This window comes from Neovison vison, chromosome 12 (assembly GCF_020171115.1).
Source record: "Neovison vison isolate M4711 chromosome 12, ASM_NN_V1, whole genome shotgun sequence".
Classification (NCBI taxonomy): Eukaryota; Metazoa; Chordata; class Mammalia; order Carnivora; family Mustelidae; genus Neogale; species Neogale vison.
Window position 1 is genome coordinate 71,160,119 of NC_058102.1, and position 24,577 is coordinate 71,184,695.

The 24,577-nt window shown below is 37.0% G+C and overlaps 1 protein-coding gene across 9 annotated transcripts in view; it reads left to right on the top strand.

Moving 5' to 3' along the window:
- Positions 1 to 24,577, top strand: part of SOX5 (SRY-box transcription factor 5) — a 958,250-nt gene that overhangs the window by 908,082 nt on the left and 25,591 nt on the right. For all 9 annotated transcript variants that reach the window (XM_044229411.1, XM_044229413.1, XM_044229414.1 and 6 more), the window contains 2 exons: positions 10,208 to 10,385; positions 21,918 to 22,063. In XM_044229411.1, coding sequence (XP_044085346.1) covers positions 10,208 to 10,385; positions 21,918 to 22,063 — 324 coding nt within the window. The remainder of the gene's footprint in view (positions 1 to 10,207; positions 10,386 to 21,917; positions 22,064 to 24,577) is intronic.

A 24,577-nucleotide genomic window follows, 5' to 3' on the forward strand; every position in this document is an offset into this window, starting at 1 on the left:
TGTATGTGTTCCTATCATTCACTGGCCAAAGTGACAGTTAAAACACTTCACTTCATGTGACAATTTTCAAATGCTTTATGAAAAAAAAAATAGAAGAAAGAAATTATCAGGAGTTTGTCATTAATTAATCTTAACTCTCCATGTAATTAAGATTTAGTAGTTAATATTTAGTATTTTTTCTACTGAAGGCCATATATGGGTGATAAAAACAATTAATATAGTAATGCCTGCCATCAAGAAGGTTGTTGCTGTCAAGGCTGAGTGTTTAGATCATCCATAAACATCCCTTTAAAGAATAAAGCCTTAAAGTATTTAAACTCTGATTAGTTTTGCAATCAACATTTCAAGAAAACAACCAATGAAATAAAGCGCTTTGTTAGTAATAGAGTGCTGCCTTAGTCTTCCCTAACTTTCTTGCTTTATGTCTCATTCACCCTCAAATCCATTACACACATGCGTGCACACCTACACGCACACGTGCTTGCACGCGCACACACACACACACACACACACGGGTCCATCCTTCCCCAAGGTTCTATGCTTTAGACAATTTGGCCCTTACTCAAGTCTCCCAAATAGACACAGAGCACAGGTTAACTGTCACAGCTATCATTAATAATTATGTGGTAGTCGTGGGTCCACCAGCCAATGGAGGATTTGTGCCCTGCAGAGCCTGCACCTGCATATATGTAGGCCTTGAAAATGAGGTTTTTATTTAATTAAATGAGAGTTACTCTTAAGTGACGTATGCATGATTATGCCTGCTCTTTCTTTTCCCTCTTCTCCCAGGATGGCCATCTAAAGATGCTTTATCTGTTTATAACCAGATCAGACTTTCCTTAGGATCTATTAAAAAACCTAAGCCCCTAAAGAACCACAGATATTTTTGAAAAGAAGTGTTTTTAGCCCTCTAAGGATCTCCAAAGCATTTAATTTTGTTCGTTTTCTTCCAAGATCCACTCATTCTTCCAGTCTTTTTTCCCCTGTGAATGAGTGGAATGAGAGGGAACGGAGAGTTTATGCCCGTTTGTGTTGGTGGTGTTCATATTGTTGTGCTGTCCTTTTGACCCTACTTCCTCTGGTATATTCAGGCAGAGAGGTTGTGATGCTCATTTATTTTGTAGGTTCAGGCTCAGGTAGAGGTGCTGCCCCCCGAATGCTGGTGGTAGTGGAATCTGACCAGTGTGGCTTCTGTTTTCTTGGAGTTTAAGTCTATATTGCTCCGAAGGCTCCTGCTTTATTTTTTGTGAATCCATTCCATCATTTGATAGTCTTGTAGTCTTGATTAATTCTTTTTCACATATCTTCAAGGGAAACTAACAGGAAAGTAACATGACAAATGGTTTTTAGTTATGTGTTTAAGGACTGATCAGGTGGTGCCAAGAAAACATTATGTTCTTTCTGTACATGGAGTGACCGACTCTTCAATTTCTCTGAAGTATTTCTAAATAGCTTTTGGAAGCTTACATTTAGAGGTTAATAAGAATAATAACAGAAGAACTGTTAACACCAGTTCTTCTTATTAGTTAAGTTACAGTTAACAGTTCTCAGATTTGTTAACATCAAATCTTACTGCTTTATGCTTTCTTTTAGCCTCTTGGTAGAAGAACTATTAATCATTTGAAAAGATAATAGCAATCATCCTGACGTAAGGAACACCAGAGGACAAAATAACCATTATTATTAGGAATTTGAAGATGTCTAGGGACCAGAGGTTAAACAAAGTTGAATCTGAAACACCATACATTTTATACTGGCTCATGTTGTAACTGTTCTCATCAAATATTATTCCTGACACTCGTATTCCTTCTGTTCTTCCTCTTTTCAAATGTACTCTGCATTTGAAAAAATTAAATCTACTCTGTAGATTGTCTGTGAGTGGGTTTTCATTTGGTGTTGTGAGCTAAAGGTCTTCTCACAGGACATTCTTCTAAGTAAATATATAGAAATTCTATTCATACAGTCTATTTTTAGCACATTTTGAAAATACAAAGAAGAGGTTATTTAGATAGATAGTTAATCTAAAATTAAAGGAAGCTTCAAAAGCTAAGTTAGAAATGTGAGAGAGAATATTAAAAGGGTTGGAAAGAAAAAGTAAAAAGGAATGACATGTAGCTCTGCAAAGTAAATAAGTAAAACTGAGGGAGATTCATGAAATGGATTCATATATTATGGTTGAGAAATGAGAAACAAGTATTTTTCCATGCGTCAAAATGAAGTGGTGGTGAAAAATGCTTTGGAATCATGGAAGAATTTAACAAGTGTTGGCTGCACTTCTTCTCAGGGAGGATAGACACGTTATCTCTGTCTAACAAAATAATGCACAATTTTGACGGTAAACAGTGAACCCTTATCTCACAGGATTTCAGCAGGTCAGAAGTCCGAGAGCAGCTTACCTGGAGGGACCTGGCTAAGAGTCTGTCACATGGGGTTGCCATCTCATGAAAGCGTGACAGATGCTTGGTATATCCACTTCCAAATCGGCTCATGCACTTGCCTAACAAATCACACCTTGGTGGTTGGCGAGAAGCCTGCGGGTCCCTACCAGGTGGAACTCTCATGGGCCTTTGAGTGTCCTCATGACGTGCGTGGCAGGTGGCTCCCTCCAGGGATGGTTTTGTCCTCCAGGAAACATTTGGCAGCGTCTGGAGACCGTTTTGCTTGCTGCAGCCAGAGCAGGAGTTCTACAAGCATCTAGAAGTAGAGGTGGGGAATACTGCTAGACATCCCTCAGGGTCCGGGATAGTCGTTCACAACAAAGAATTATTCAGCCAAAATGTCAGTGGTGCTAAGATTGAGGAAACCATACCCCAGAGCGACTGATCCAAAAAAGAGGGAAGTAGAGGCTACAGTGTCTTTTATGACCTAGCACCAGGAGTCAAACTGTCCTTTCTGCAGTAGCTTCTTGGTAACGTAGGTCAGTCCTATTTCTTGTGCGAGGTGTGGCAGGGAGGTGGGGGGATGGGAAGGGGCAGAGATACTCAGGGACATAAATGCCAGGAGGCAAGAATTATTGGTGGGCCATCTTGGAGGCCGGCTACCACAGAAGAACATTCTGTGTAGAAAGGATGGCATCATTTGGCTTAGGTGTTTCAAAGAAATTTTTTAATGAAAAAAAAGGATGTGAAATATTATTGATATTCCACAAGCCACGCTCTCTGTTCTTTGCTCTATTTGTGTTCAACTCTGTATGTGTGCGTTTGTGGACATAATTGACATTTTAGAGGCATTAAATCACCAAAAGCAAAAAACAAGGAAAATACTCGACTAAAATGTTAAGGGGGAAGGAGCAGGGAGCATGTTAAATTAAATGATGAAGACAGTGTGAATACCTGTAAGTTAATTAAAGGCCAACAATTTAAATGTAAAAACAATATGAAATTATCACAATGAAGCAAACGTCCCCTAACTACACTCCTAGTGCCCTTTTTTAAAAGAAGCAAGCTAAATGAGAAGCTGAATACATTACCCTCAGCTGCATAACTTAAGACTTGCATTGAAATGGCAATCCTGTCTAATGGTAGCAGAAGCACCGCAAAAGCATACCTATCAAAGAATCCCCAGAGCTCTATCGGTGTGGTTAACAAGGCATCTTGCAATTTGTAAGAGCAAAAGCAAACATTTGTTCATGAAAGGGGCCTCAGGACCATGTGTTCTTTATGACAGACTTGATTTTGGAGGCACCAAGAACCTACTAATAAAGTACGGAGTGGGAGTAGCCCCATGAGTAGGATCTCTGATTCTTCCGGGGCTAGGAAAATCATTTAAGATGTTTGGTTAGTTTTTTTTTTTTTTTTTTTTTTTTTCTTTTTCTTTTATTACTTTGACTCTTGTGCATACGCGCAAACCTTTTCTGCTCTAAATTCATGAAGGAAAGGTCAGGGACTTTTGATCTCCAAAAAGATTGTTTTGTTTTAGTTTGGTGTTGTTTTTCTCTCTAGTCAATCTCTAAAGAACTGTAGAAAGAAATGCCTTATTTGAGGGGAAAAGGTGAAAGAGGGTTCCCGCAGTGAATGGGAATAGACAATGCATGCAAAGTCAAGTTAGAGAAAAGAGGTGCAGACACCATGCACATTATCCAACTTACCCTGCAGTCCACTTCCCTGTTAAATACGGTTATTTCATCAGAGAGGTTAAGAGCAAGCAGCTGATTAATTTTGCAGCATGTTTTATGAATCCTTTACTCTTCCCCATATGTTATTATTGCTACTTACTTCACATAAGTATTTGTGATAAAATATGGGCCAGTTTTCAAATTGTGCAGAGGAAGTAGCCTGAAATTCCTTATTTTTAATTCGATCATTGTATGGCTATTAAGGAATCAAATCATATTTATAAATGAAAGAATATATTTAAATACGTAGACAAATTAAATTGTCCTTCAATCATTCAGTTTAAAGAAAATACAATGCCACATACATCTTCACTGCAGGCTTAAATACAAAATAAATACATTCTTTGCTCCTTTATTACTGTACCTCGCAAAACCAAAGCCTCAAAGCCACAGGCCTCGATGTCAGGTGATTTGCATTTTTCTAAATGCCCAACATATAATAGCAAGTAATAAATAGTTGAAATTTCATTCAATAAAGAATGAATGAATGAATGGACAATTACATAAATATATATGTTCTTGCCCGTTGCCTTTAGAATGCTTTAAATTTGTTAACTACCAAATAAAGATTTGATTTTCAATAATGACTTTAAGTAACTATTTAAAGAAAAATTTTGATAATGAGAATGATTAAAGATATAAATAAAGGTGTAATTTTTATTCACAAGTATACAGAGGATATAATCATCTGCTCATCCTTGGTGGTTCACCTTGTAGTCCAAGGTCCTGCGTGTGGATGTATTCTCTGTTGTGAAGGATAAGGAGACAGAAAGGAGTAGATTTCCTTAGGAAGCTGGTATCCCTATTTTCTAGTTCTCTATTGAAATTCCTTAGCATATATATATATATATATGAAAAAAGGCTAAGGAGTGGGGAGAGAGAACTAAACCCCCAGGATTCTGGAGAATGATTTTTCTTTGATAAATTGTTTGATTTCTATGAGCGATTTGGTCTTTGCACATTAAAAATTAAGAATATTATACAATTATGTTAGACTAACATGTTTTTCCTGGAATAAACCTATTATTTGAAAATCATCTAAGTAAAATATATTTTAAATTTATATGGTTATTTTATAGTTTTTGTTAAGTTTATGTGGAATAACTCTGTATTTGTGATGACAGCTGTATTTCTCCAGTGCATCTAAGTCTATATGTTTATGTCAAATAATTTTCTTTTTTTTTTTTTTTAAGATTTTATTTATTTATTTGACAGAGAGAGATCACAAGTAGGCAGAGAGGCAGGCAGAGAGAGAGAGAGAGGAGGAAGCAGGCTCCCCGCTGAGCAGAGAGCCCCATGCGGGACTCGATCCCAGGACCCCGAGATCATGACCCGAGCCGAAGGCAGCGGCTCAACCCACTGAGCCACCCAGGCGCCCCTCAAATAATTTTCTTCATCCAAATTTAGTATTTATCTGTGTGGGGTATTTCTTTTCATTGGCTAGGACACAAATTCATTACACCTCTGCAATATTTCTATTACCATGACCACAAGTTGATGTTAAGTGAAATGTTTGCTTTTAGACAAGTTGTAGTAGCTAGAAGTAAGTGGAATATGCCTGAAACTGTATGTTTGTTTAGATGATACTTGTTTTACATTCTATCCCAGACAACTAAGATTAGACAAGACTCTGTTAGGAGAAGTTATGATCATAAGTAGGTTACTAAAACTTGTGTGTGTGTATGTGTATATATATATATATACACATATATACATATGATATGTATCATATGTATATATGAAATATTATTCTCTTACACATTATTATACAGATTATTATATTTTCTGACACACTGTACACAGACCCTTGGTATTTTTCTCAAAAGAATAACCTAATTTAATAGCTCTTTAGCACTTCCAAAGGACCTTTCTGATGCTATGTAGTATAGAGAACAGAGAAGCACACACACACACAACAAAATCTCCAAAATAAATCAACATTTGAGCCTTAATTTTTAAGCTAGTATATAAATAGTGAATGTGTGTATTACTTCATTTTACTGAACATGTATTGCCCTTTATGTGGCTTTTTTATGTGAAAAATTATATGGTTAAGTCTGAACTTCAGAAATTCCATTGCATCAATGTCTTTTTCAATTTAAGATTAAATTTGTCATATAACTAAACAGAATATCATATGTTGGGTCCAACAACCTGAGTTTCTTTAGAACTTTGTGAATTTTAGTTGCCCTCCTGAGATTATTAGTTATTTCATAGAATTGAAGATTAAATAAATGATTTGAAATATTATAATGAATTCTATAAATATAAGTGATAGCCTATTAGTTAAAACTTAAATAATTAAGTTTAAGTATAAATGTTGACCTTGTATTTATACTAGGTTAGCAGATCAACTTTGGAATTATTCAACAGATACATAAGATTCTTCTTAACTATCACTTTGTGTATACATTAACTAATTATGAAATAAGCTATTTTCAAAATTTTCAAATGACAGCATCCTTTAATGATTGGACAAGTAATTAAAAAGAAATTACTTTCCTTATTGCTTTATGGTGTACTTCGGAGAAATGCTATTTTTCCAGTGTTTTCTTGACCTTAAAAATTACTTATATATTTTATGTAAAATTATTTACTTAATTAAGTTACTTATTTATAATTAATTAATTAATTAATTTTAAAATGCCTGCTTTATTTGTAAGAGTAGCATTTAATCTTGCTAAGCTTTCAAATTTCTCCTAAATAAGTTCTTTAAAATCTTTAGGGGAAAAACCTTACCTTGGCATTTATTACACATATTTGTGATTATGAGAATGCAGGTCATAAATCAATAGCCCACTTTCATTTTATAGTTAGGGTTTTAAATTTTTCATCTAGTCAAATGAAAAATAATTAATACGAAATGGGAAAACTACTGTAATTTTTCTATTCTTGATGAATAATAGGTATTTGGTATAGTAGCTCAGTGGTAAATTATTAGAAGAACCAAATTGTGAAATAATATCATATAATGGGTCAAAATTATTTATATAGTTACCACTATAAGGATCAAGCATGTGGGTTCTTATTAATATACCATTAGCCTGGTCACACAATGAAAGGGAACGAAAGGGCAATTTTGAATGACATTTCTATCAACTTGGGAACTGTCAACCTCTATTATGTCCTTGGGGCTTTGCACTTTTTGGCTTTTAGACATCTGTGCTGCCTTAAATGGAGGAGAATATTAAGAGTTCCAGTGGGTCTCTTGCTGTAATAAATGCTTTGGGTAGTCATTTTTCAGTACGTGCATGTAATAGTTCTTAGTGCTTAAAGCTAAGCACATGACATTTCATATGCTTCATGTCCCATCAGCACCTACATCTGCATCATCTTCGTCAACACCATTATTCCCCTTACACATACACCCTCACGCTCTATTTCCTCTGCACTCATAAATCTCTTCTCCTGCAACTCTGGGAATATATTCCTTCCTTTCTTTTCTACACAGTCAAGTGAAACAACCACCTTAATTTCTCCAAGTTTCCCCTCAAAACTTTGACAAGAGTTGTCAAATACAGACCAACGAAGTTTTCAGACTGTTGTGACAAAAGCTGGTAGTTTCGTACAGGAAGTAGTAAGCAGATACAACTGAGGGAAGAAGAAGGGTCTAGAATATTTACGGCTACATAATAAACAGTCAGTAAAACTCCTGTCTGACTGGCTATGTAGGCTGAATTAACAGGAAGAAAATCTGGATCCTCATCTTTAGTAGCCTACTGAATGTCAGTAGCATTTAGTTTATTATGCATATGAATGCTTTCATTTGTTATTATTAGCATACATTACATTTTGAAAAATATTAAAGATTGAGTTAACATTATGCTTTTAGTTTTTTGTTTTTTTTTTAAAGATTTATGTATTTGAGAGAGAGGGAGAGAGAGAGAGCTCACAGGTGAGCAAGAGCCGGGGAGGTCCAGAAAGAGGCAGAAGGAGAGGAGATGCTGAGCTGAATGGGACATAGGTCTCAGTTTCACGATCCATGAAATCATGACCAGAACCGAAATCAAGAATCGGATGCTTAACCAACTGTGCCACCCAGGTGCCCCAACATTATGTATTTTTTAATGCTACTTCCTTACATTGAAGAAGCTTTTTTTTTTTTTTTAAGGTTTTGAAGCTTAATCATTTGTTAAAAAATTTTTCTCCCTTTATATTGTATATGGTGGTGGTTCTCAAATGTTAGTCTGCATCAGAATCTCCTGGGAATGCTTTTTAAAACAGATTGCTAGAACCCACCTCCAAAGTTTCTAAAATAGTGAATTTGCTTTTCTAATAAGTTCCCAGGTGGTGCTGATGGTTCTGATCCAAAGATCGAATTTGCGAATTACCCATCCATACTGTGGTATAAGGGGGAAAAGGGCACAATACTTCTGGGTTTCTGATATATAAGGATTATGGCTCACCAGCTCAACCAAATTATTCTAGGGAATAATTTTGCCCCTGCAGTTTTTAAAAATGCTAAAGTAAACTTTTCTTACACAGTGAACCGGTTGTGGAATTAGCTTACTTTCCTTTCTTCCAAGACTATGAATCCATATAAATTTGGTATGATGGTTATCAACTTACTAGACATCTAATGTGATCCCAGATTACCATATGAATTCTCATAGATTTTCAAATAGCTATTCTTTTTTTTCTGAAATAGAAAACAGAACTAAAAAAAATAAAGTGTTAAAGAGTAATTTCTTCTGCTTTGTTCCTAAGTTTCCTAAGTGCAGCCAACCGTGGAATTTAATAACAATAAACCACTTTAAAAATATAAACTTTGTGCCAAAGGTACAAAAGACAAAAAAATATATATAAACTTTGAATAGATATCTTATTATGCCATTTTACCATTTTTATAAAGTGATTGATTTCAATTTTTTTCGTAGATATATATATAAAATTTTGTGCACATTGATATATGTTTCCATGCCATCAGATTACACCATTTGAATCTAAAATGTCCCCCTTTCATCAGGTTATCCACCTACTACTGGTAGATATTTATGCTCTTAACTCATGAAGATAGAACAGTAGCTAAGTGGAAGCTATATTTTTATTCTACAATAATACTTTATAAAATCATAGATATTTTTAACAATAAGGTTTAACATATGACACAATATTTTAATTTTAGAGCACAAAAAACAAATTTCTCAGTTTGTGATGAAAAAGTGATGTAATGTTAATATTATCTGATTCTAATAAATGATGTGGTAGAAACTTTAAGGATAATTGTATACATAAATTTTATGTATGAAATTACACAAGGGCTAATATAGAAAGTATAAAATAGAATGTAAACTACATAAACTTGACCTATTCAGGTATTGAACAGTTGGAACTCACCATATGTGCTGATTAACCACAGATAGATCTTCACACCACAATGTATTGATTGTGATATACATTGCAGAAAATCTGGAAAACAAATCTAGATTTGAAAACAAAATGCTAAGTATTTAGAACAGTGTTGCATATAAATAAATAGTACATACTGGTATAATGTCGGTTATGTTTATTTTTACTTTTAGATCAAGTCCAAAACTGTGTCTGTGAAACCTAGGAGAAAGATTATTTTCTGAGAAAGTTAGAAAGTTTCCTTCTTTTTTTTTCTGTATTTAAATCTGGAGAGAAGTTCTGATCAGAGGTACACACCATTTAATTCCTCCATCATGGATGTTCCAGGTACTCTGGCTAAGCACCAGGATACAAAGGTGCTTGGGACTCAACCTCTGTTCTTCGGAGGTTGAACAAAGGCTACCTACATCATAATTTCATATGAATTATGTAATGGTCTCTCAATAGAACTGAATAGCACAAGGAATAGCTTAAGACTATTTCTTAGACATGACATCAGTTATATACTTTCTGGATAGTTGAGTGCACGTGTACTTTCTCTTATACTAAAGGTTTTTCATAATATGTAGTTAAAAGTAACATTGTTGACAGCTAACCAACACTGTAATGTATAGGTTGAATGTTAAGTTCGCTGACTGGTAGAGTAATTTGATGGGAAATGACAGGCTATATACCTGTGTTTTTCTAGGCATTTTTGATCAGCCTTGCCTTATCACAGCTCATGTTCTAATGATCACATTGCAGGATGAAGTGGCACAGCCACTGAACCTATCAGCTAAACCCAAGACCTCTGATGGCAAATCACCCACATCACCCACCTCTCCCCATATGCCAGCTCTGAGAATAAACAGTGGGGCAGGCCCCCTCAAAGCCTCTGTCCCAGCAGCATTAGCTAGTCCTTCAGCCAGAGTTAGCACAATAGGTAAGTTCTGTTTCTTTTGTTCTTGCTGATTTTCTGTTTATGGCAATTGAATGAAATCATCTTTTAACGGCAAATCACGCATACCCTGTGCATGGTTTTAGTTCCATAGGAGAGTTTCAATTTGATGAACCGCATAGGTGTGTTTTAAACATGCAAATGAAATTTATAACTGAAGTCCAAGTTACAGTGTCCTCCTGAAAATCTAATTGAACTGGTTATGTTTGTTGATGTGACAGATGTTCTTAAGTTTATAAAAAAGAGGCCTAAATGACTAATCACAGAGAGCAATGTTTCCAGAATGTTGTTGTTAGGTGACTTGCTTTTCCCATTACTGAAATATATTTCCATTTTCTTTTGTGATGCGTACAAACTGTACATATGATAAAATACATTCTACTTAGATCAATAGTCACCTGCTAGGATATGAAGTTTGTTCAGTTCTATACTGCTTGAGATTTACTTGAATACACCAAAGTATTATAAAAATTACATAGCTTCATTTCTCCATAATTGTCATTTTGGTAAAGTAAACACTATAAAATGCTTCTATAAGCTAATTTTTTAAAAATTCCAATAATTTTTACTTCAGTAACACATAAATTAGACTGTGAACACTTACTTCAATCTACCTTTATTGATGTTTATCATTTGCATAGAGTTATAAGGAGGCTAACACAGATAAGCCCTTCAAGGAGCTCAGGATTTAGTTAGGGGAAAAGTCATCCCTCTTATAGTGCTAGTCAGCCATAGTAAGTGCCATTTCAGAGCATAGATACAACCTTGTAATCAAAAAGAAGAGTGTTGGATTTTATTTGGTAAGGATCAAGGAAAGTTAAGTTGGGGATAACCTAATTCAAGTGGAATCTTGAGGAAGAGAGACAGTCCTAGGCATTTAGCCTTTAAGAAAAAACCCAGAGTAAAATAGCATATTTTTGAGAAATGCACTGATTTGGCTAGAATATAGAATGAATGTGTAGTGAAAAGTGATCAGGGCTAAAACTGAAAGGAGCAGATGGAATCTGACTGAATGCTATCCTAAGAAATTTTGACTTTTTCTCCAGACAGCAATCTGATCAGAACTTTAAGAAAGAAGAGTATTGGCAACAGGAAGAGATAGGAATCAGGGAAACCATTGTTTTAGTGTAGGACAAGAGTTAGTTACATGAAATAGAAATAAGCAATGATAAAGCAAAGGAAGGAATAGATTGAAGAGATATTATTAGTAGAGAAAACTTAATATAACCTATCCTCAATAGAGTCTACCTGGTGTAGTTCAAGTTGGACACAGAGGAGTATAGGATTTTGAATTCATAAAATAAGAAGGATAATTCCTCCCTTAACTGTGAAAGAGAAGACCAGAGTGGAAGCAGATTTGGAAGACATAGACATAAAAATGTAGTAAGCATTGAAACACAAGGAGCCATTTAGGTAGGGATCCTCAGGAGGAAACTATAAACATAAGTCTGATATGTAAAAGGTTGCTAGCATTTTAGATGTAGAATTACATATGATATAAGGGGATTAAGAGTACACTTATCACAATGAGCACAGAGTCCTGTATAGAATTATTAAAGCTCTGTATTGAAATTAAGTATAGAATTATTAAATCACCATATTGAAACTAATATGATACTGTGTGTTAGCTATACTACTATTAAAAGAATTAAGAAAATGAAAAGATATATGCACCTCTTAAAAAAAAAAGGAAGTTCAGCAAAAAGAGTGTGCATAGTAAGAAGAGAAGCGGGATAAAGAATCACAAGTATCGCCTACTGTATTAGTTATCTGTTACTGCATAGCAAATTAACCTAATACTCGAGAGCTTAAGATAACCAACATTCATTATCTCACCGGGTTCTAAGGGTCAGAATTTGGAAGCAGCTTAGCTGGGTAGTTCTGGCTTAAGGCCTCATGGTTACAATCAATGTATTAGGCATGGCCATAGTCCTCTATGGACTTTTACTAGGGATAGATGCTCCTTGTTCAAGATGTCTCACTCACATGGTTCTTGGCTAGAGGGTCAATTCCTTCCCTTGTGAGTCTTTCCATAGGGCTGCTCCTTGCATGGAAACCAATAACTTTCCCAAGAGTGGGTGCTCCAAGAGGAGAGAGCAAAGAGACAGCCATAGTGCCCTTTATGACCTAGTCTTGAAAGTCTACCTTTATTCTCTTCATTGTAAGAGAATCACAAGGGCAGCCCAACTCAAGGGAAGGGGAATATCAAAGTATCATTGGGCACATTTTAAAACCAGCACACTTATTTAGGGGGGAAACTGATAAAGAGCAAGCGACTGTGTTAGAATAAGAATGAAGATAGGACACTGTCATGCTAGCCTAGGAAAAATAAAAATTTCAAGAAATCATAAGGTTATTTAATGATGTCCCATTTGGCAGAAAAGTTAAAAAATGAAAAGGAAAAACCTTGTGATTTAGCTGGCGCTCATGGAGATGTAAACTCTGATAGAGAAGTTTTAGGAGAATGCCTTAACAGAATTTCAATCCCAATGATTTCAAGACTGTGAGGAGAGAAAATGCAGCTGATCTATAGACCAGTCTTTTTGTAAGCCTGATATTGAGAAGTGATTATTTTAAAAGGGCTATGTAGAGACAGGCTTTAAAATAGGGCAGTCATTCATATATATACATATGTGTGTGTGTGTGTGTGTGTGTGTGTGTGTATATATGTGTGTGTGTGTGTGTATATATATGTGTGTGTGTGTGTGTGTGTATATATATATATATATATATATATGTAGTCAAGGGGAAGAAGAGTCAGAGACAGATAAAGATATGGAAGAGAACACAGATAAAGATGGAACAAGATAAGAGATCATGAGAAAGGATTAACCTTGGAAGGAACAAAGCCCCTCTCTTTTCTGAGACTGAACAAAACAAAGGGAAAAAAGGGGTAAAGTTACAGAGAAATTGTGGGATGGATTAAAAAAAAAAAAGATGAAGGAATGTATTTCAAATGCTTCAATCTCCACAGAGCAGAATTTCATATTATTTGCCAAGAAGAAGCCAGTCTGGGGCAGTGGGACAGGAGTGAGAGCAGACACTGTGAAAACTTAAGTTTTGAGAAGTTTGAAAAAAGTTGGGGTACATGTCCATTTTTTTATCATTATGCACCACTCTGTTACAGCCTAACTCAGTTACTCCCCTCCACATCCTAAATGGACTCCAAGATAAGACTTGCTTTCATGTCCTAAGTATGTAAAAGAAAAAATATTTTATTTGGCAAGAATGAGTCACTTCCATAATAGAAATGAAGGCTCATAAATATCACAGTGCTGGTCTATGAGCTGCTTTTGTAATGTCACCAGAACCAGAATATTTAACAAAATAATGGATAGATTTGCATTTTATCATATGAGGATTTTTTACTTCAGCATTCCAGGGATTAAGTATGACAAAATATTTTCAAAAGGCAAGAATGTATGAATGTATTTAATGACATTTATCATCTGACTTTCTCCACTACTAAAACTTCCCTTAGTTTTTTGGGTTTTTTTTTTCCCCCCTGAAAAATCCCTTCACCACATCCATATCCACACATCCCTCATAGTTTCCAAGGATTTGAGGCTGCTACAATTTACTTTTCTCTTTTCAGCAAATGCAGATGTTGAAAGCTGAAACTGTAATGAGTAATAATGTAGCTGGATAAAAGCTGTGCACATTAATGGTGTTGTAAAGGTCACCCCTGAAAGAAGAATTAATGTGTTATGCCATTAATAAACCAAGGAAAACCGTGAACGAAAAGATAACTTAAGTTATCATTAATGACATGGGCTCTTTGCTATATATCTATTAGCTACAAATATAGAAAGTGAGTTTTTGAGATGGGTGACCAATATTACACTGTATTCTGTAAGAATGCCTTTGATATGGTATGCAAAGGGTAGGTTGCTCCAAAAGAAAGGGAATCCTTAAAAGGTATGAATAGTTCAGAAGAATGATAGATAAGTTTAGAATCTTCTGACCAAATGTTATCTTTCATTGGCCTTTTTCACCTCCACTGTACATATGTATAATACTTCTGACATTTGTCGAGGCATTTTTAATCTCTCTCTCACTGAAGCTAATTTTAGAATCACAGACCCTAAACCAGATAGAACCAATATTCATATCATCCAGTCAAAACTTGTTATTTTACAGATAAGGAGCCAGGGCTTAAGGAGGCTTAGTGCTTACCCAGGGATTCTAAGTAAGTTCCTGTCACAAGGTAGACAGTTCTGTGACTCTGTGTTTATTTCCTCTGTTTCAATTTCAAGGAAATGACTATGCATGAAGACCTAGTAACTTGCCCAAACTCAAAGCCAATGGAGGTTGAGGCCAGAGGATTCATGGTCTCTGATTGGCATACTCCCTTTTCAGTTGTTCTTATTGATTGGTGGGCTTTCCACGGTAGATGGTCTTCTCAGTCATTTATCTAGCCTTTCGCTCATTCATTGAATAAATGGGTATTAAAGGTCTTCTCTACGCCATACATTTTGCAAGATGGTGAGCAGATGGAAGTTTGGAGGATGAGTAGATGAAAGTCTTGGACAGAGACTTTAGCTAGCCTCCAGGCTTGTTCTATTAAGTCTTTGGAAGATACTAGAATGTATTATCCTTGCCCTTTATTCTTTAGAGGCATTAATGCATGAAAAGTAAAACTTTACTCAGCAAATGTAGTAAACTCACATTGATTCAATAGAATGAGAGAAAATATTTTCCAGGTCATTAATTTGGTACTTTATTTCTACAACTTGCTAATTTAAAATACAATGGCATGAAGGAGGATATCGCCTTGATGTTTCGTTAGTTTACAATTTTAATCAGAAAAACTTCTATCAAGGTAGATGATTGAACAAAAATACTGTAGTAGTTTAATAGGAAGCCAGTGGATTGTCAGGAAGTTGAGGGTATTTTCAATATCTGGCAATTAACATTTGCATAGTGCCTTACAATTTACAAATTGCTTTCACATTTATAATCTAATTAATTCTTGCAAGTTTTCACAGATGAAGAAATGCGTATGTATCAGGGTGCCAAAAATTTGATGATCAAAAGTGACCTCAACAATAGAAAAAAATCAGTATTTGTTGAAAATAACTTGAAACACGTGCCCTTGCTTTTACTTCTAGCTGAAAAGCCCTACGTAAAATAAATATGTAGTAAATAAGAATCTGTATTGTCTTCACAGCATCTGTTAAATCCATGAGTTCAGGAAATCTGTGTCACTATGGTACAAGCTTCCATCCATATGATGACATAGATAATCAACTTGGAATTGTAAAGGTAGATCTTTTCAACTTAGAAACATGCATTTATTCCTTCAACAGACCCTGCCATGAGCCAAAGGAATAAAAGATTGAAAATTTTAAAATACCCTCAAGTAATTCAGAGACTGGTGTGAAAGACAAACTTAGACAAATGGAAGACAATGTGACAGTAAAAGCATATATAAGGTTTTGAAGGAGCATAGCGTTGAGATGTTCAAATGGTTGCCAAGGAACATGCCTGGGGTATATCAGGGAAGTCATTATAGAAGGGGTGACAGTTGAATAAAGTCTCAAACACGCTAGAAAGAAAGAGTATTTCAGTAAAAAAGAAAAGCTTGGGAGACAGAGGTGGGGGTGGGAGGACACAGGCCAGTGCTTGGAATAGGAACTAGTTTTGCGCAGCTTAAACACAGAACTCTGGAGAGACTAGCAGGAAGTGACGTGGGAAAGATAAGCAGAATCGACATCACGAAGAGACTTTTAAGCCTTTGTAAAGTGTTTGGAATTTATCCCAGAATGACATTTTTGGGGGAACATTACAGGGTTTCTTGTTCCAGGATATCTGGGAAAAGCTGCATACTTTTGTTATCTTTGAAGATTCACAGTGCACATTAACATTATCAAGATCTTGGGAATTTATGCAATGAAGAAACCTTTTTCACTTTAATTTAGTATTTCCCACACTTATTTGAACATGGAGTTATTTTTTCACAGAATATTATATTTCATCATCTCATGAAATTCTCCTTGAAGCCCTAAGGTATGGGGAGATGGGGATTTAATAATGTAGAGTGGCACAATCCAAATTACTTTTGGGGAGATATTTTGGAATGCTTTACCTGGTGGTCAGTAAAGGAGACAGATTAACAAGGAGTGTAAGCCTAAAGATAGGGAAACCAGTTAAGAGATTAGGACGTTGGCCCAGGTGAGATAGGAGGGGCCTTCAGTGAAAGTGGGGACTATGAGGCTGAAGAAGAACACATTTCAGGACTGTCCCAACTTGGTTGCCTGTTACATATGTGGGGTAAAGGGGATATCTTAGATGACATGGGCCATTGGAAAGGGATATGGAATGTAGGAAGAACAGTCTAAGGCAGTGGGAAGATCCTTGCTAGACAGGCTGCATCTCGAAACTCATGAGACATTCAAGTATAGAAGCTTGATAGACAGATATGTGTATATAAAAATCAGGAGGGATTTGAGGCAGGAAGCAGATATTTTATAGTACCTGGGATCACCCCTTGACTCTTCGAGCACGCTTAGACCAACTGTGGTATTTGGTTTCTAAGGTACTGCAACAAATTACTATAAACTGGGTCACTTAAACTTGAAATTGATTGTCCCACTATTTGGAGGCTAGAAATCCAAAGTGAAGGTGTCAGCAGGGTTAGTTCCTTCTGGAAGTTCTGAGAGAGAATCTGTTCCATGCCTGTCACCTTGTTCCATGTGGCTACTGGTAGTCCTTGGGGTTCCCGGCTTATGACAATACTTAGGTCCGGTCTCTGCATCCATATCCACATGGCCTTCTCCCTGGGTCTCTGCGTCAAATCTCTCTCTCCTTTCTAAGAACACCAGTTATTGCATGTAAGGCCTACCTGAAATCCAGGGTGATCTCATTACAAGCTCTATTTCCAAATAAGGTCACATTTACAGATACCAGGTTTAGGCCACGGACATATCTTTTCGAAAGATACAATTCAACCCAGTACAGGTGGTTTCCTGTTTTTCCTTTTTTTTTTTTTTTTAAGATTTTATTTATTTGGCAGAGAGAGATCACAAGTAGGCAGGCAGAGAGGGGGAAGCAGGCCTCCTGCTGAGCAGAATGCCAGAGGTGGGGCTCTATTCCAGGACCCTGAGATCATGACTTGAGCCGAAGACAGAGACTTAACCCACTGAGCCACCCAGGCGCCCCTCCTTCTGTTTTTTAACAGTTTCTTTCCATGTGGAGCAGCTAGAACTCTTTCTGTTTCGCTTTTATCCTAAGATTGCTCATGAGTTTCCTAAGCTGGCAATGGACTTTGATAACAATACACCAGTTAAAAAATATAAACTTCAAATAGATGTCCTCTTATACCACTGTAATGGAACAAATATAAGGTCGATGGAAGAATTAAATGAAATAACACAGGTTATTTCCAGGTTGTCTTTTTTTTTTTTTCTGCCCCTGAAAATGTATAAAAGGGGCCTTTTTAATTTTGAGAATTTTCTTGGTAGTAATTAAAAAGAAACACTAAATCACAAAAAGTGAAACCATAGTGAATTTAACAAAGTTACAGAATCATGCAGATTTCTTACACTAACAATCCCAGTTCTACATTTCCCAAATCTCATTTGAGCTGCTAACTGGAAGCCATATTGACCATTGCCTTCCACTTCCCTCCTTAAATTGAGGCTCACCAAAGCTCTCCTAAGCACATGCCCACCTCCTGATCCTATTTTATGATGCACTTGGTGCCTAAATATATAATTCAGGCTTAATTAAATCTATCAAGGAATCATAAGGGTGGGGTTGTGTGGCATGGCTCTCTTTCCTTGAACCTCCATACCAACAAGAAATGATATCCCTTCACGGATTTGTCATTATGGTCAAAGCCATACAATAAGACTGCTGAGAGTGAACATACAGAAAAAACGAAAGAGAAAGGAAAAGAAAGGCATTAGCATTTTCTGCTGCTTCCTCAGGTATCCAGTGTTATCTACTCCTTCACAAAATGTTTTATTTTGTTTTTGTTTTATTCTTCCATCAACCTGACATTCATTTTGCAGTTGATAGGAATGGAAACCCAGGGACATTGTTATAATTTGGCAAATATCACACTTCCCAAGAAACAGAAACCCAGACCCATCTGTATCCAATGCCTAAACCTTATGTATTTCACTATGCCATTTTGTAAATAAACTGACAATGAATAACTTTCATGGGCCATTTATTATGCAAGACTATATTAACTCATTTATGTTACCTAGTGAATGTTATCTCCATTTAACCAATAAGATAATTGAGATTTAAAAAGGTAAAACCACATGTACAATTTATAGAGCTTCTAAGTGGCAAAGTTATGATTTTAATTCAGGTTTTCCAACTCCAAAATGCCAAGTTTTTCTAAAGATTGTAACTATGGACCAAATCTAAGGAGGAGATGAGGAACAGATCCCAGAAAAGGTTATGGATAAGGCAAAGAGGAAAGAGGATCACATGTTGTGATGATAAACGAAGAAGAAAGGAGTTTCTATAGTAAGGGGATTGTCAGTGAGGTCATTCTGCAAGCCAAGGCAAGTGTCCCTTGGAATAGGCAATTTAAAAGTGCAAGGGCAGCAGAAACAAGATTGTAGCAGAAATGGAAGAGTGAGGAAGGAATGGGAGAGTATAATGAGAATCTTAGAAGGTAAAGAGAGACAGTTGGAAAGAGAGGGCAACCCAGAGTTGAAAGAGAAACTTCTTTTGCTCGTCTCAGGTGGAGAAACTTAAGTACTTACAAATTGAAGTTGTAGAAATGGTGGAGAATTTCAGAGCTGATGACATAAATGGGAAAGAGAATGACCAGTGGAGAGGTACAGAAATCTAGAGCACAATTTGAGGGGATTTGCCTTGAATCAAAGCAGGGGCACCATTTTCACTGAAGCAGGAAGAGACAATGGGCAGAACTGGAGACAGATTTGAAGCTAGCATGGGGTAGGAGTTGGGGGGGGGCAGGAAAGGAAGGTGAGAGCTCAGCCTTATTGGTCTCTCCAAAATTGGAGTTGAAGTCATTTGGGTGGAGAGAGGGAATCTGCAAGACTGGTAATTTAGTGACTATGATGAGAACAAAATGGAAAGAACCAGCACATAATCCTGTCATGATTCAACTCTGTAATATATAAATGGCCTTCAAATTTAACACAGCAGATACAAATGTTAGATTTCATAGGGCATTTTAACTAAAATTCAAGAGTCTGTAAAAGCAAGGTCTATTTTAAAGTGGACGCCTATTTGCACCTGCATAGGAGCACACACCTCAAACTGGAAATAGACATTACAGAACATATGTCTGTCAGTTATTCACCCCCATATAATTTGCATCCCTTGCATCTATATTAATCATTTTTCCTGCACAATGTTATCTTGGCAGCACCTAAAAACATAAAGAATTCATACTTTTATTCAGCGCCGTGTGCCAAACCATTTCAAAATGTATTTGTGCTCTGCAGAAGCTAAATAGACTGAAAAAATGCATGATGCCAGGTTGTACCTAAACAGGGTAGGTAGAGCATAGGAAAAATCAGGCTCATCCTCTTAAGATCTTTTAGTAAATGAACACGTCCTGAGGCCATCACTGTCCTATACGAGCTGTATTCCTTTCTAGAGTAGTAGTGTACATGAACAGATTCAGTTCAAGAATATATTAAGAAGGTTGTTCAGGAGAACGGAGAGAGGATGCTAAGGATAATATAAGGTTAAAAACAACCATAATTTAAAGGAAACATTAACCCTAAAGGCTTGACCTAGGTCTAAATAGTCGTTCACAATTTGTACTGTATTTGTAATGAACAAGGATGTTTTGTTCTTTGAGTACATTCCAATGAATTTAGCTCTGAAATGCAAAACCTATAGTCGCTCTCCAGGCTCCTCTCGCTGTCGCCTACACTGGAACTTATCTTTCTGCCTCAAGGAGATCAGAGGATGAGGTCTAGTCTGTGCATATCGGGAGAGGGAGGGGACCATGGATCATTTTGAAACCTTCCAGCACTGAAGCACTGTACTAATCTGACACCAACTTCTTCAATAGAAATGTTTAAGCAGCAAGAAAGTATTCTATGTTTTTTGGCAAACAACATATCAGATAGAAGAGTCTAGCAATACGGTGAGGACGTGTAATCTGACATGATTAGACAAGGCTCTTTAGTACCAGAACATTCATAATTGAGACAAAGAAAGAGTATTAATAACACTTTCCTAACACGGCAGTTAGCCATTTTATATTTCCTTTCTTTAATCTTAGTGTTTTTCAACAAATCATGGGATTTAATAGCGTGTTTTGGCAGATTAGAGGATTTATGGCCCAGATGTTTTTTGTTCTAAAAATGGATTAGGGTGTAAAGTTTGCTGGAATCCATGGAACATGTTGAGGCAAGCCGGTCATTTTATGTGTGATTAGTGCCTGCCTTCTGTCTCACAGTCCCTCCATCTGTCACAATTCACCAATGGATCTGGTTAGATTTAGCCTCATGTCACAAACAAGTCCCTTTTCTGGGCAATTTCATATTATAGATTCAGTTTATGCCATTTTATGCCCTAGTTAAAAGATAGGGAGAGTGAAAGATGATATATTAGCTTTCCTTTCAATATTTACAAAACAATCTTTTCCCATTGGTATTCTACCCTAAATCGGGCAGACGAACATAATAATGTCCATCAAATAAATAAGTGACCAGTATTAAAATTAAGTTAAAAATTAATGTTGCTCCTTGCACCTGTTATTCTTTATGACCTTTTTTTTTGTTTTAACTTTGGATTATGGAGCTGTAGATGCAAGTTGGTCATGTGACTATCTTATTAAGAGTGTGAATTAAGTGTGACTGTAGTTTTCAGTAGCCACAATTTCTTGCCATACAATTCACAGGTGCTTGGTTTCATTCTGTGCTTGAAATTTGGCCCCTTCACTCTCAAAAGTTTGTATCCATAGCAAATCACTGCCACCTGTGGTTTACTTCACCATCAGTGGATTCAGGGTGGGGGTGGGGTGGGGTGGGAGGGAGGGAATGATTTTCTTTCACTCAGGCAATAATGACTTATTCCTTCTGTATCTAACAACCCTAATAGTGCTATACACAAACGCTAAGCTGACCTTTCCAATATGATGAGAATGTCAATAATTAGAGTAATAATCATCAATGCCTCTAGCCTACGGCAACATTCAAATGATCCTTACATTAAAAAAAAAAAAAAAAAGGTCTTAGTTTTGCACTACAGAATTCTCAGATAGCTGAAAAAAATTTATTTAAAACTTATATTTTAAACTTCTTTCCAAGCATGTGGAAACAACTGTATTTGCCTTTAATACTAGGTTTGCATTGCAGAGACTTGGCACCACATTCACGTAGGACTGTATCACCCAGGCATTATCGATTACTCATTCATTCATTTTAGACTAAAGAAACTGAGAAAGTAGTCTATGCCAGACACTAACCATTAACCACCCCCCCCAAAAAAGACGTGATTTTTGTGGTTAAAAGTTAACTTGTCCATGAATTTATACAAAACATAGCCTTTGTTCTGTCACATCTTCAGGTTATTTAAATGACCATGATGCTGTCACCAAGGCAATCCAAGAGGCTCGGCAGATGAAGGAGCAGCTTCGGCGGGAACAACAGGTGCTTGATGGGAAGGTGGCCGTTGTGAATAATTTAGGTCTCAGTAACTGCCGGACAGAAAAGGTTAGTTCATAAAATAATGGACTTCCCAAAAATACTTAAATTGCCTAAAATTTTTTTTCCTTTGTTTTCTTATCTTCTTACCACCTCAGAAGGAAGGTTCTCCCTCCCTCCCTCCTCTCCCTGCTCACCCAGTCAGTACAGCTATCTTCATGCCCACCCTAATCAAAACCAACTGGAAATGAAAGGAGTTATCATTCTCCTCTATCCATCTCCAAACCTTATGGACAATTAATATCCCCCTTTCTGCCATCAGTTTGTATTAAAAGGGAATGGCATTTGAAATATCTGAGTCCGAGTGAAAGTTTTGCTTTACAGAGATGCTTAACTTGTATTTGGGGATGAGCTGGATTTGAAAATGCTGAATCTTCTTTAATCAGCGTAAGCTTGGTTGATACCCATGCTGATAGCCTAAGTAACTAGGATTCTGAGCCTATGAAATATGTTTCCAATGCAAAGCGCTGTCAAGGTTTAGATGACTACACAATTGGAAATTTTGACTTTATTGCCAAACAAAATGTGCTTTTTAAAACTCGGACATGATCATTTTACCAAAGCCCAGTGAAAATGCTGAATTTCGAGATGTAACAATTTCAAACTCTTGTGTCTAAGCTACACTGTATTTTGCTCAGAAAAATATTAGGCCATTGCAGAATGCTCGGAGTGATCTTGGTCCTGTTTGGTATTTTTGAATTGAAATCTTAGAATGTGACTGGGTCTTGTTTTCACAATCCCATAGCTGAAGAGAGATACAGTAAATCAGAGGGAAAAAATGATCAGCTACTTAGCAATGATCTGAAAGTTAACCATCATCCGAAGCTTTCGAGTCAAACAGTAGTATCCAGAATGAGCAGATTGCTAATTGGGTAGCTTTCTGGTTCCCCAGGTTTTAGATGGAATTTGATGCCGTAGCCTCTAAGAAGCTCACTGTCCGCCAGTGGAGGTGCTATCTGTGTGTGATCCCGTCACAGCTGTACTTTTCCTCCGGTCCAAACGTGGGTCCCAAGGATGGAGAAATGCCTCCAGTTCTGCTCCGTTCCTGGAGGGGAGAGCCGAGCGCGGTTAGGGAGACATCCCTGGCAGGCACTCGGCAGAAGAAGAGCGATACTGGTGCAGCGAGGAGGGCACAAAATTTCTCTAGCGAAGCACCAGAAGGGAAGGGGAGAAGCAAAGTGACAGCTCTAAGAAGGAATGATAGCAAGCATAAAGGAATTTATATTCAAATATTTAAACATTCTTGAAAGGATGCTTGAACAGAAATTCCTTTTCTCTGCTCCCCATGTAGAAATGAGTTTAACACTCAGCCAGATGCTAATGCAAAGTGACTCAAGCTATTCCTCGCAAGCATAGCTAAATTGCCGTTATTTGTTAAGCGCATTGAATTCAGCTGTGGATACAGCAGTTGGTTGCATTCAGCAAGCATCTGTACCCTTTTTTTTTTTTTTAATCCTCCAAAGCAGAGACAACTCTACCTATCTCCCCCCTTCTCCTCCCCTGTGCTGGCTGGGAATTGTCAAGTGACAACCGACCAAATCCTTTTGGACAGGAAGCCTTCATCCTGAGTTCTATATACTTGCAAAACAGGCCTTGTGGTTGGATCAGGGAACCCATTAAAAGCACTTTGATGGTATGGAAATTCATCTTCATGAAGCTCCTAGGCCCCTAAGCAGCATGCTGTTTAGCTGTGGTTACAGATCACTCATTCAGATCGGAGGGCAGTAATTGTGCTGACGGCTTGTAAGGCAGTGGAAGTACATAAAATAATCCTGGGCCCTCCACCATGGCACTGCGAGTTAATCTTCTCTAATACAGATCAGCTGTTGTTCTAACACGTGACTTGGAGCCGGCTCCAGTGACTCTGTGCAGCCCTCTGATTAAGTACTCGGAGTAGAGCCATCTGCATTCACTTTGCTCCCTTGCTGTCCATTGTTAGCGGACTTCATTTCCGCTCCTTGTCCCCCCTCCACAATCAGACTCTATTTGACTTCTCTTATTGGCACCTTCTCTATTTGTGTTGCAAGAGGGAGAGTTGCCTCTTGTTCAACACGACCGCCTTCAGTTTCCCCTTCTCTTTTCTAGCGTTGTAGCTTTCTAGAAATCTATTTTTGGAGTCATACCTGCCAAAACCTGTTGGCCGGTTAAGATGTCTCCATTCTTAAGAAGTCTGTCATCCCCAGATCTCGTCCCCATGCCCTTTCAATGCAGTTGAGTTACATCAACGACAGTCTTATATTTTCATGGGTTCTTCAGTGAAAATCTTAAAATATGGAAGTGAAACACTTCTGTTATTGTCATAGCATGGCTGACTTTGGGGATTTGTCAGTGAAACTCTTCAGCAAAAGGACCTGAATGACACCTTGATACCTGGCAATGAGAGGGTGTTCTTTGAAGCCCTCTGAGCAGGTATTAACTGTGGTTGCCTTTTCCTGTCGAACTAGCTTGGGTGCCATTTCTATAATATTAATGATTGAATCCACGTGCAACTCATGGATATGAGATAATGTCCAATTTACATCT